The sequence below is a fragment of the Sander vitreus genome, chromosome 4 (assembly GCF_031162955.1).
Source record: "Sander vitreus isolate 19-12246 chromosome 4, sanVit1, whole genome shotgun sequence".
NCBI lineage: Eukaryota > Metazoa > Chordata > Actinopteri > Perciformes > Percidae > Sander > Sander vitreus.
Genome location: NC_135858.1, coordinates 8,546,099 through 8,558,475, shown reverse-complemented (window position 1 = coordinate 8,558,475; position 12,377 = coordinate 8,546,099). Strand labels below are relative to the sequence as shown.

At 41.5% G+C, this 12,377-nt stretch overlaps 1 protein-coding gene across 2 annotated transcripts in view; it reads right to left on the bottom strand.

Moving 5' to 3' along the window:
- Positions 1-12,377, bottom strand: part of LOC144516603 (paxillin-like) — a 32,756-nt gene that overhangs the window by 12,249 nt on the left and 8,130 nt on the right. The window contains exons 1-6 of one of the 2 annotated variants that reach the window (XM_078248038.1): positions 3,486-3,580; positions 1,972-2,147; positions 1,742-1,827; positions 1,263-1,396; positions 865-1,060; positions 4-151 (exon numbers count right to left, since the gene is read on the bottom strand). In XM_078248038.1, coding sequence (XP_078104164.1) covers positions 4-151; positions 865-1,060; positions 1,263-1,359 — 441 coding nt within the window. In that variant the 5' untranslated portion in view covers positions 1,360-1,396; positions 1,742-1,827; positions 1,972-2,147; positions 3,486-3,580. Of the gene's footprint in view, positions 1-3; positions 152-864; positions 1,061-1,262; positions 1,397-1,741; positions 1,828-1,971; positions 2,148-3,485; positions 3,581-12,377 lie in introns of those variants that run through there. The other variant, XM_078248037.1, reaches the window with a different exon arrangement.

Genomic DNA, 12,377 nt, shown 5'->3' with positions numbered 1-12,377 from the left:
CACATTGCTTTGGACTTTGAAGTCAGACAGGGAGGCCATTAGCTCATCCAGCTCTCGTGTGGCAGAGGAGGCAGACATTCTGGCTTGCTGCTGTGCTGGTGTTTCCTCTTGTCCATCGGTTTGTCCGTCTGACACAATCAATGGTGTCGGACTAAAGAAAGAAAGAACACAATTAACAAATGGGCGCTCCACATTAAATGTTAATATAACATTTATGAGCACTAATTTGAACAGCTTAATGCACGGCATCATTTCCATGTTGCTTTAAAGGTCCGATGACATGCAGATTTTTGGATGCTTTTATATAGGCCTTAGTGGTCCCCTAATACTGTATCTGAAGTCTCTTTTATATAGGCCTTAGTGGTCCCCTAATACTGTATCTGAAGTCTCTTTTATATAGGCCTTAGTGGTCCCCTAATACTGTATCTGAAGTCTCTTTCCTGAAATTCAGCCTTGGTGCAGAATTACAGCCACTAGAGCCAGTCCCACAATGAGCTTTACCTAGGATGTGCCATTTCTGTGTCTGTAGCTTTAAATGCTATTGAGGAGGAGATCATGGCTTGTTTTCAAGCCATGATGTCTCTCTCTTTCTCATGGGCAGGCCAAATTCTCTGGGCGGGCAAAGCACAGAAAGGGGAGGTAACCTTTCCCGTTATGACGTCATAAGGGGGAGATTCCAGATCGGCCCATCTGAGCTTTCATTTTCTCAAAGGCAGAGCAGGATACCCAGAGTTTGGTTTACACCTATCGCCATTTCTAGCCACTGGGCGACCATGGGCAGACTGGGGGAACTCACATTAATGTTAAAAAAACTCATAAAGTGAAATTTTCATGCCATGGGACCTTTAATAATTTGTTGCTTACATGGGTAAGGGCACAGAACTTTCCAGTTCATCCAGAAGGCTCTCTACACTTGGTCGTACATCCTCTATTCCCCGAGCTGCCATACTGCGTTTGGGCTTCTCTAATACAAGTGGAGCAGCCTTGCCTACAGTAGAGACACCATTCTCCTGGACGTGGTGGATGACGCTGCTGGCAGGCAGCGGGGGAGCTGCTTCTTCTATTACAGAAAAAAAATGCTAAATTATTTTCTTTCATGGATCCACAGTGCAAAATGTATCATTTCGTAAACCCCCAAACACCAAAATACAGTGGAGAGAAGGGACAATCCATGTGTGATACCACAAAAACAATCATGCTAAAAATTTAGATAGTGACATCCGAGAAACACAAGTAAAGTAAGTAAAGTAATCCTTGTGTACCTTCTGTAGGGAAGGCAGGGGTGCTTTGCTGGACAGCGTTAAGCTCCAAAAGCAGGCGGTCCAGCTCAGACAGGTTGCTGCCCAAGGATGAGTTCATGGCTGATGACTCACTACTCTTCTGCTTATTAGGGAAACTGTACAGAGTAGAGAGAAGAACCAATATTTTTCATCAACAGAACTATGGACTGAGAGTGTTGCTATATTTTGACACTGGCATCATTTAGAGAGTGTCTCTGGCTCACAGATGAGTCCAAATCCACATGGACATTTCTAGTTTAATGTTTTGTGTGTCTCAAATAGATTACACACATCCTCCCCCTTTTAATGTCCTCCCTATAATTAGCAAAATATGGTAGTGGTTTTTCACAGACATGCTGCCAAGTAAAGTTATCTATATTCCCAAAGAGTTCCCTCACTTTTTACAAGTTGTGAGACTGTTTAAAAACTGTTGATCCAACTAATGTGATTCCAGGTCCTACCTGTATACGTGGTCCTCTTCACCAATGGGTTGAGTTGGACTGCTGATATCGCTAGACCAGGGGCTTCTCTGAGCTGAGCTGAAGGACTGAGAAGAGGAAGTGAAGTCACTATATAGTATTCATTAAGACCATTCACAAATGAAGCAACTCATTTACACTTTTATTCATGAGTAAATTAAACAATGTTTTTAATTGAATAACTGTTTAATAACATGTATGTGAGCATTTACCTCTGTTTCATCAAGTCCGTTTAGCTCAGAGGGAGTGGGTGGTTCTTGGGGCGGAGAGCAGAGGTTTTGCTTGGTCTGGCCCCCAACAGGGAAGGAGTAGGCAGTCTCGTCAGACAGGAAGAGCGGACGTTTGGAAATGTGGGATGTTGTGGACTCAAGGTCCGCCAACAAAGCATCTGCGGAAATACAAAACAAAGATTTTATCCTCACAGGTCTGAAGCTAATTATATTCCCAGACAATGTTGGGTGAAAGTACAGTATAGTGCTGCAAAACTCATCAGCAGTTCCATTTACACACACCTACAGGAACAAATAATTTCAGCCTCTTTCGCAATCAGTAAAAAACCCATGTGCACTGACATCAGAGTTGTAAAGTTGAGTCATGCAGACTGTCATAGCCGCTCCTTTGGTTACTCATTGACCCATGTCTGCCTGGAGTCTTAAATCCAAGAGCCGTCAGCAAGTCTGCAACCAGGTATACATGCTCATATTTACCATCTACACAACAACAGTTACCATCACTGCATTAAGGGGTTATTTGGTATTTGGAGAGGAACACAGGCCAAGAAAACAACTACTAATTGAGCACTCCCGACCAGCAGGTAGAAGGACACAGCATTATAGGGGATTTAATGAAGAGCGCAGACTGTATTACTAAATACTTGGGCTTATTTTAGCGCTCACTCACCACAGCAGTGTTTAGTTTCTCTTGCAGAATTTCACAAGTCCTAAAAAAAAATAAAACCCTAAATTAAACAAACTTAATCTAACAAGAAATGTCTTTTATAAATCAACTATTCGTACAAAATGAATGTAATTACATGTTTTCCATTTGTTCCAATATGTTTCAGTTAAGGACAATGGCGCTGTCAAAATGAAGTTCATAAACTAATGTTAATTTCTAGACAACACTAAATGAACCATAGTTACACAGCAAATGTACACAGCGCAAGTACAATCAAGTTTTATTTCTAATCGCATCTTACTGAAAAGGTTCAAACTGCACTTTATTGAGATGTTTTGAATATTCTAAATGTTGTTCTGCAATATTGCCAGTAATGCTAAGATGTTCCAAACACCAACTACTCCAAAGCTCCATCCTAAAATAAAGCAGCGGGGCAAGAAAGACAAAACCATAGCTAAAGTAACATGGAGATGAGACGTACCTTAGAAAAAGACAAGCTGTTACACCCAGGAGAGGGAAGAGGAGATAATACAGAGAAAGAAGAAGTGAAGGAGGCAACCCAAACAGACTATCTGCCAGGCAGGAACTGCCTTTCTTAACTCTACCATCATCAAAAGGGAGCAAGACAGACCCGAGAAGGGGGAGGAGGAAGAGTTGGGTGCAACTGAAAGCAGAGGAGAGGGTGAGGGTAGAGAGGAGAAGGACGGGTTAAAATTAATGCCCCCCCCCCAACAAACACACACACACAAACAGACACACAAACAAACACACACAGCTATGCCAGCTCCAACCCAGCTGCCTGGAAGCTCAAATAAGAGACACTACTCACGCAAATGACTGAAAAACAGTCTCTGTCTGTGGCAGGCTGAGCATGTTACAGCAGGTGAAGGACAATGTTGTGAAATGAGTAAACTTGAGGCCAAGCAGAGCTCTTATCAACAGAGACATGCCCAACTAAAGGAGTGGTATCCCAAAGGAATATAAAGGTGTTATCAGCCCCTCCTTCGCAATGTCAGCGCACACTCTTCTTAGGTTACTCATGACTCACATTCACTTTTACCACGTTTTGATGTTAAATTCAATTTAGTCTTTACATACAATAAGGAACAGATTATTAAGATAGGATCTCTTTTGCAAAGCACAACAGGATGTCATCAGGAGACCAACTATATTTGTACATTTTAACCTGATAATGAATGCTAGATAGAGCAGAGTATCATCAGTACAGTTACTTGGACTGCAATGTTTCCCAGACTGAGAGGAGACACAGCAGAAGCAGAGCCAGATCACTACCAGATCCACTTGGCCCAACTTAGCATTAGCATGATTAGCATGGCTAACATGCCAGAGACTCCGTTCAGAAGCCCAAGCAGCACATTCCATAGTTTCATTATGGACACAGCACAGCCCACTGTTTACACTACTGTAGCCTGCTACTGCATGTGTGTGTATGTGTTTGTGTGTGTGTGTGTGTGTGTGTGTGTGTGTGTGTGTGTCTGTGTGTGTGTTTGTGTGTCCTCATCTTTTACTTGGTAGTAGCAAAAAACACACCCGTAGAATTAAAGAGGCAGAAACAACCCAAGTGTCAATATTTATAATTTAAATATATGGAGTATGATAAAACTTAACATTCAAAGATGTATTAAACCAACCAACAGACAGTTGCAGTCTCTACTTCTGGTCCAGTGAAAGGGGAAGTCAGCAAGATTGTGAACTTATTCTTAGAGGTTTTCCTGTGTTCTTAACACACTTTGGTTAAGCCAACTTCTTCTTTACAACATTTCCCACGATGCAGCTGATTTTTATAGTAACGACATCACCCACAGTCTACACAGTCCTCCCTAATATTCATTACGGTTTACAAATGTACACATTAGAAACAAAACTGGATTAGACAAGTCCAGACATTCATCTAGGGTGAAGTGAAGACAGGCCAAAACTTAATTTAGATTTCATCAAAAACTTGAAATACTGCGTAAATAAATAGCAAGCATATCTAAATGCCTCAGTACATAATCTGCTGCTAATATCAGAATAAAGTTTTACTGCAGCTGGTGGAGACCTCAGTAAACAGATGTCAGTCCAGATGGTACACAAGAAATGTTAATCAACTTAGCACAAGAGCTGAACTGGCTTTAACCCTGGTTGTAAAACCAGGCTAAAACACTAACCCCGAGGCTATATGAAATACATATTCTCTTGGCTTGTGGGAGATTTGTATACTAACTTCAATGTATCAGAGAGTTCATTGAAATCAGCAGCTCATTTCCTTCAACAAAGTGGTTGGAATACAGTCCTATAATTTAAAGGATGTAGGCTAAGCATAAACTATAAAAACTACAAGCTTAAGGGTTGCCTTTGTTCACTGAACACTGCATGCTAGGCATGCTCTGACCCATCCACAAATTACACAAATACACAGAGGTGTGTCAGCCTCCTTGGCCAAGAGAACATACCGTGACACAAAGACTCCAGTGCAAAGCACAGAGTAGTTCCCCAGTGACCAAAAACGGAACTACAGTAAAATGAGGAACTCATAATAGACAGCCGAGTGCTTAATCTTAAAAATGAGCCTCCTGAATCATTCTTATCCTTTGTAAGGAGAGGCAAGAACTTTTGGACATAACTTTATGTGAGCATATTTAAGTATATTTCTGGGACATGGGTCTGAATTATTTTCATATGGGATACAACTTGTGTTTGCTATGTAAAACCTTGAGATACCCAAGTTCCTCAGAAGCAGGCAGTTGTGAGAGGGCGGCGAATCTAAGAAGATCTAACAAACTGCCTTCATCAATTAAACACAGTCCACCCTCTTTGAACAACGAAAAACACCAGCATTCTGTTAGCTTCCATGTCCACAACACTAAATGTGACATGGCAGGACACAGCTGGGCTTAAACAATGAGGAATGGTGGTGGTAGTGTCGAGAGAGATAGCGAGTGGAACTGGTGTGTGTGTGTGTGTGTGTGTGTGTGTGTGTGTGTGTGCGGTTGCGTACGCGGAGCAGCAGGCAAATCCTCAGAGGCTAAAATGTGGGTTGACGTAGATTAAGGAGACTCCCTTCCTCCCATATGAATGGTGCGCATTTTAATTACACGAAGGCTGCTCTGCATAGGGCTCATTACTGGAAGGAGAGAGAGAGAGCGAGATAAAAAGGGGACTGGAAAGATTGGAGTGGGCAGAAGAAGGGATAAGGACGACAGAGAAAATGTGAAATGAAGGGAGGGGATTGCAGGAAAATGAGGGTATGGAAAGGAAATCATTTGAAGAGTCAAGTATGTTAACAGCAAAGGGAAGGACAGATTGCAACATGTTATAGTCATAATCAACATATAAATATAATTAAGCAAAGCAATTCTGGAGCACTACGTTTACTCTCTGGGGTTTGATGAATATAGGTCCTCAAGCGTCAACAGAAGCAAGCTTCCATTATCTCTGACAGGACATCCTGCCTGCTTGATACCGCACACGCTGCTTGTGGCCCTATCAGTGCTGACCACTGCATAGAGTGAATCAATGCGGTCTACTACTCAACACATCTCTTGTTTATTTAGCTGGTGGCGGTTCATTTCAGGGAACGGGTCGTATAAAATGTAATGTAACAAAACACAGCCTTCAGCAACCTGCAGGGGGTGATGTTGAGTAGTGTGTGTGAGACTGGAGCACACTCCTGGCTTATTCTTCTAAGGGCTGGTATACAAAGCAAGCTTTATCTGCGTGGTTCATAAATGCCTTGGCATTTCCTGAGATATGCACTGACACCAAAGTGAAACTAACAGGATGAATATCAGCCGCAAGAGTCTGTCTGTGCAGCAAGTTTACCTGTGTTCTCTGACCTCCTTTCTGCATCTTTCCACCCTCGTTCCTTTAATTTCTTCCCTGATGTGTTGCAAGGTGCACGCCGGCTGATATGAATTCCTAACATGCCACAGCTCGTCTTTCAAATATGAGAAAAAGAGCAAGAGGCGGAGATAAATGTGAGGTGCACACCAGCTGAACAAGATAGTGTGATAAGACAGACAAGGAGGACAGATGAGAGAAAACAAAATGTCCCCTGTGAGACAAAGATATTTTGTTTGGAGTCTAAATGTAATATTATAAAAAAGAAACATGTAAAAACAATTGTATGGAATAGCCTTCTGTTACTACTCTGTGAGTGTGCGTAGACATGAAGTGAAAGCCTTTCATGTTCTGTTGTGAGAGGGATGGCCTTTTCAATGTGACACAAGCTGACAGAGCATCACAGAGCTTCCACCAGAAGGAAAACAGCAGAAATAAGGACAAGGGGGGGCACATGCACTTACACTTAAGGCCCCTTTGGGCTCAAGCTAGACAGCAGAAGGTCTGTGCCTGTGTTCATTTGGAGCGCTTCAGCGGGCACACAAGTGCAAAATTAAAACACAGGTGCCTCTCAGTTAGGACACACACACACACACACAGGCATCGAGGCCCACTATAAATACCATCCCGCCCGACCCTGACCTGTGGGAGCAGAGACATACAGTATGATGATGATGGATGGCTATGCTGGTCAAAGCAACAGTAGGACATTACAGACCACCCAACCAGCCTGTACCATGCATAACGTTGCATTTGCTTTACTGTCTTACACACTTGTACACGTTATAAACAGGAGTCTGGTTGGACTCTCCTTATGTTCAGATCAATGAAGTGCTACTGCTACAAAAGCTATTCAATGGAAAAGGCACCACAACCCGCACTTGAAATAAAGTCATAGAATATGACTGCTTACAAAGCAGCTTGTACTCCACTCCAAGGTAGTCAATACAATTGCTGCAGTCTGTTTATACACGTGCAATCCAAACACTTTAATACCGGACTCAGGCCCAGCTAAAGTCTGCTAATTGAGAACCTAGGTAATGCGAGTTGACTGAATCCCGTTAAACAGAGATTGTGATTCCTAATGGAAGTCACTTATAGTAGTATTATGAACATTTTCATATTATTATGACTTAAAAGTACCTCACGCTGCCACAGCATGACCATTTTTAAATTAAGAAAAATGACACTCCTGTCTGTATCTACACAGACTAGGTTCTGAAAAAAAGGCAAAATGCCAGCAGGCAGCTCTTCTGTTTGTTTTTAGTTTTTTAGCAAAAAGGCTGTGATAAATCATTACCTGCCAAGCACCAAATGGCAGACAGACAAAGTTAGCAACAGCTGGTGAACATATAGTGGAGAATTTAGCAGCTAAAGAGCCAGATATTTCCCTGAAGAGTTGGTAGAGACCAAAAAAGGAGCTAAAAGAGAGTGAATATTGTACTTACATTCACCTGGTGACCAAAAACACATTCTACATGAATGGTAATGTTGCGCCATATATCTGCTGGATGTGTAAGCCACTGTCAATGTCAGTTTTGTGTTAAAAGCTTGTTCAGTGGCTAAAAAATTATTCAAAGGAATATGACATTCGTGGGGAATATGTGCTTATTTACTTTCTTGATGATACCACTCTTACAGTATGTCTGTGTTGAGTGTGGAGCTAGAGCCGAGAGGGGATTAGCCTAGTTTAGCAGAAAGACTGGATACAGGGGGAAGAGCTAGCATGGCTCTTTGTTGAAATGTTTTACATTTCTGTTTGTGTATGATTGAACTAGTGTGCTTGAGATGTTGAGCTGTTCTCCCCTGCTTTGAATCTTTACATTAAGCGAAGATAAGATAAGCTAACCACCTCATGGCTGAAGCCCCATAGTTTGACACCTAGACATGAGAGGAATAATGAGCTTCTTATGCAACTCTAGTGGTACAGTGGAGTAATGGCATCCTGAGAAGAGAATGAAGTCACACGTCCTCTGTGTCCGGCCACGCGTGCATGTTAGTGCCTTTATGCGTCGATATCTGACGCCGAGGGCCGTGACAAAGTGCCTGCATTTAACGAGTTGGGGAACGTTCTGTGAGAGCCATGTGGAGGCAACCCCAGACAACCTTTTATTTTTTGCTGAATATCAAGTGCAGCCCCTTTAAATCTTTTTCAAAAATTATTATTACTATATTTTCAAATTCACCCAAGTCTTTTCAAATGAATGCATCATCAAACAAATGGCACTTAATGAAGTTAAGCCTTCTGACAAGGGTGCAACCACCCCACACAAGTGACAGAAATAGTGACAATAATTGTCTCTGTTCATTTCCACCCAGAAAGTAAAACCCTTTCAACCTCTGTGATGAGTCTGCTTTCCTGGAAAGTACTGCATGTTTGACCTCAACATATGTATAAAACAACTGCCATAAACTGCCATCTACAAGGTGTAGGACAGAAAGTAAATGTTCATGTTGCCACCATGTCCTCTATTATAGAACTAATTTTAAGTAATTTTTACAAACACTCCTTGGTAAAGCTCCATTTAATGTACCTCATACGACTTAAGAGCATGATCTGTATTCCTCCTCAGTCCAACTCATCTGAGTGCTTTTCATCTTAAAGCAATCAGCACATTTACCTTACTCTGTACATTTCATTTTCCACAGATTTTTTCTGTTGTTTAACCATTCCAGCATCTCTTCATGTGGATGAATTTGTTTCTAAAGTAGTCTATCCTCACAACTGAATTCAAGCCACAGAGCATCTCTTTTGCTCGGTTACAGTGGATACTGGATAATGTGAGTTTTTGGATCATTTCATAATTTATGTCTTTATTGCACCCGCCTAGATTTACTGCAAGGGTGAGAACATCCACAATATTAAACATACCCGAGTTGTGTTTGCACTGTTTTTAATCCTTGCTGGGGGGTAATAAATATCTAGTGAACTGAATAATTACATTTGAGTAAAACTGTTAAATGCTTTTTGAGTGTCTGGATAACGTATCCACCTCTACATGTGACTATTAGAACTAAAAGAAAAAAGTGAGATAAGAATATCCGTAACTAAAAAAAAACAATACCAGTCAAAAGATAAAACACACTCTCCTCTTGCTGTCTACCAACTACATCCTCTCACTTTCATTTCACTTCAATTCCCAATAGAGAAAGGCTTACAAAGGAACACAGAGGCACAAAAGCTTTCCTGTGGTTTACACATTGCCCCTGTGGTTATTTTAAGCATCCGTGTGCAGGCAACAGCGGTGAGAACACTTTAAACATGTTTCAGCAGTACTAAGGTGCATTTATTAAAGATAGTATGAACAATTGCTTATGTTTAGTTGAATTGCAAACAAAAGTCAAGACAAGTGGAAGTATAACTATCCACTGAAGAATACATTTTAACATTCATTCAAACACCTTATTCAGCAATACTGTCATACGGGAAATTCCAGCATTTGTCCTGTGGCGATGCCACTACGGCGAGTGGAAGACAATTTCACCTGCTGGTGTAATTAAGGCCACACTAGAGGATGACAGACTGTTTACACCACTCTGGGCTAGAAGGCAGCAAAAGCAAGGCACTTTCTAAATGTGAGCTGTGATGTCCCAATTGCACAGTAACTACAACTATTTTTGCAATTCCACATTATGATTTATCCCCTCTTAACTACTCAGTAGTCTGTATCAAAATCTGAAGAAAATATTCATCAAAATTTATTTTTAATGTCAACGATTCACCATGTTGTGCTGCATGCTGAAAGGAACCTGATATTATGTACTGTAATTACAAAAGTGGCAATCATGACATTTTGTACATGCTTTATTTTACTGATTTAATAATGAATGCATATATTACAACAAATAGTTATTATACAAAGTATATAGATGAAACTTACACAAAATTCAATTGAGGTGCCTACTAATTGTGATTTTTTTTTAGCTTTAACAAATAACAAAGTCTTACCAAATCACTAGCTCTTTCTGGGGCTTTTTTTTAACAGAGAATACTCAATCTGGTCATTAAGACTATGAGACGTGGTTGAAAGCTCTGGAAAAAGTGATCAGTAACAGGATCTTGAGTTAAAATTTGTTTTTGTCAGATTGCTACAATCATGGTCTCGCTTTGCAAGACCTTCCCCCACAGCGCTGCGGAGGAGGGTCTGGATAGTCCACACAGCCTTCCGGAATGGGAAAAAAAAGTGCTCTGGTATATTAGCATTTCTTTTAACCAATCACAAATCGCTAAGCTCCGCACGGAGCCACTGCAAAATAGCCTCGGGAAGGAACTTGTTTTGGTGCAATGTGTACGTTCAAAGTTGTTTTAGTTGTGCAAGAGAAAACTCAGATTGGACAGATAGTCTAGCTAGCTGTCTCAATTTACAATGTAGAGATCTGAGGAGCAGTTACCCATAGTCCTCATCAATCCACTGGAGTTTAAAATTCCTTTAAAATGTCCTGCAGCACCGGAGCAATCCTGGAAGTGGAACGTCAAGGATATAGACTAAAACCAGAACCCAGACCCGGTTAAGTGGCAGAAAAAAAGTAGATGGCTGACTGGATGGACAGTTTTCCCCTTCTCCTAATCAGTTCTGTCTGGTTCTGTCTTTTCTGGGTTGAAGTAGGTCACAGCACCAGAAACAAGCTGCTCTTTGTCCCCCTCCGGCAGGACGAGGACAGAGGGAAGAGGATGGAGGGAAGAGTTTGTGAGGTCTGCAAAGCAGGCCAAATCAATCCATTGAAAAACAGTCAGCTCGGCATGGGTGCCAGTGCAAGTGTGTGTGTGTGTGTGTGTGTGTGTGTGTGTAAACTCTTCTAAAGCCAACACCCCTATAAACCTGTGGAGTAGTAATCCTAATCAAGCACCACTGATGCTGTCATTAACCCTAGTGGGGTCTAGACTGGGCTTCCTGACTGATCCTCTTTAACAAATGAGATGCTGATTGTAAATCCAACTAAAGCACAAGCAATATGAAACACACACACACACACACACACAAACTGACGTGTGCACACTCACTTGTCCTCCACCCTCCAAACTGCCCAATTAATCAAAGGCCTTCATTGTGGTGGCTTTATATCCCAAATAGGGCAGTACCAGTGGTGTGTTTGTGACTATTTAAACACGCACCAAGGCCAGAGGAAACCTGCTGGGCACAAACCCATTTCCTAATAAAACAGCGATGTGTTATCTAAGCTTGCAACCATGCCAACCATACAACCTCTTAGAAAAATGACATTTAGGAGCCAATTAGAGAAAAGCCTAAACAAAGCCATGCAGGTGCTTTTGAAAGGCCATCTCTGACACCATTAGGGCTCCATTTCATATGACGAATAGGCATTCACTGAACTGAAGCAAAGGACCACAATTTCAAGAGCGGTTACCTTTTGAAACATTGGGGTTGATTCGTTTTTGTGCTACCAATATCATTTTGATTCAAATTAAAATACTGTGGCATCTTCATCTTTGGTGCAAAACTGCTATACCAGCTGTTTTTCTCTTACAGCTTGCATCAGAGGATCAGCGGCATCACATCGACCGAGCTGTCAGTCACTGTCAGACTGAGTGCTGGGATGAGAATCTCACAAAGTCAGCAGGGAACTCAATTCATCAGACCACAGCAGGATGGTGGGGGGCAGATAACAGCTTATATATACCTATTACATACTTCAAAATGTGTTGTAACTGCACCCTGTTTTCTCCTTACTTTGCTTTATATCTTCATTGACAAAATGCTACATCAAGCTAATGAGCTGTCCCGGTTGCCTGGGAAACAAAATGAGAAACGGCGAAAACAGCAAGAAAGAAATACAGGATGTAATGACACCAAAGCAAACCAGTTCCTTCCGCTCACATTAAGGAAGTCACAAAAAAATAGGACAGGGTGAGGCATGT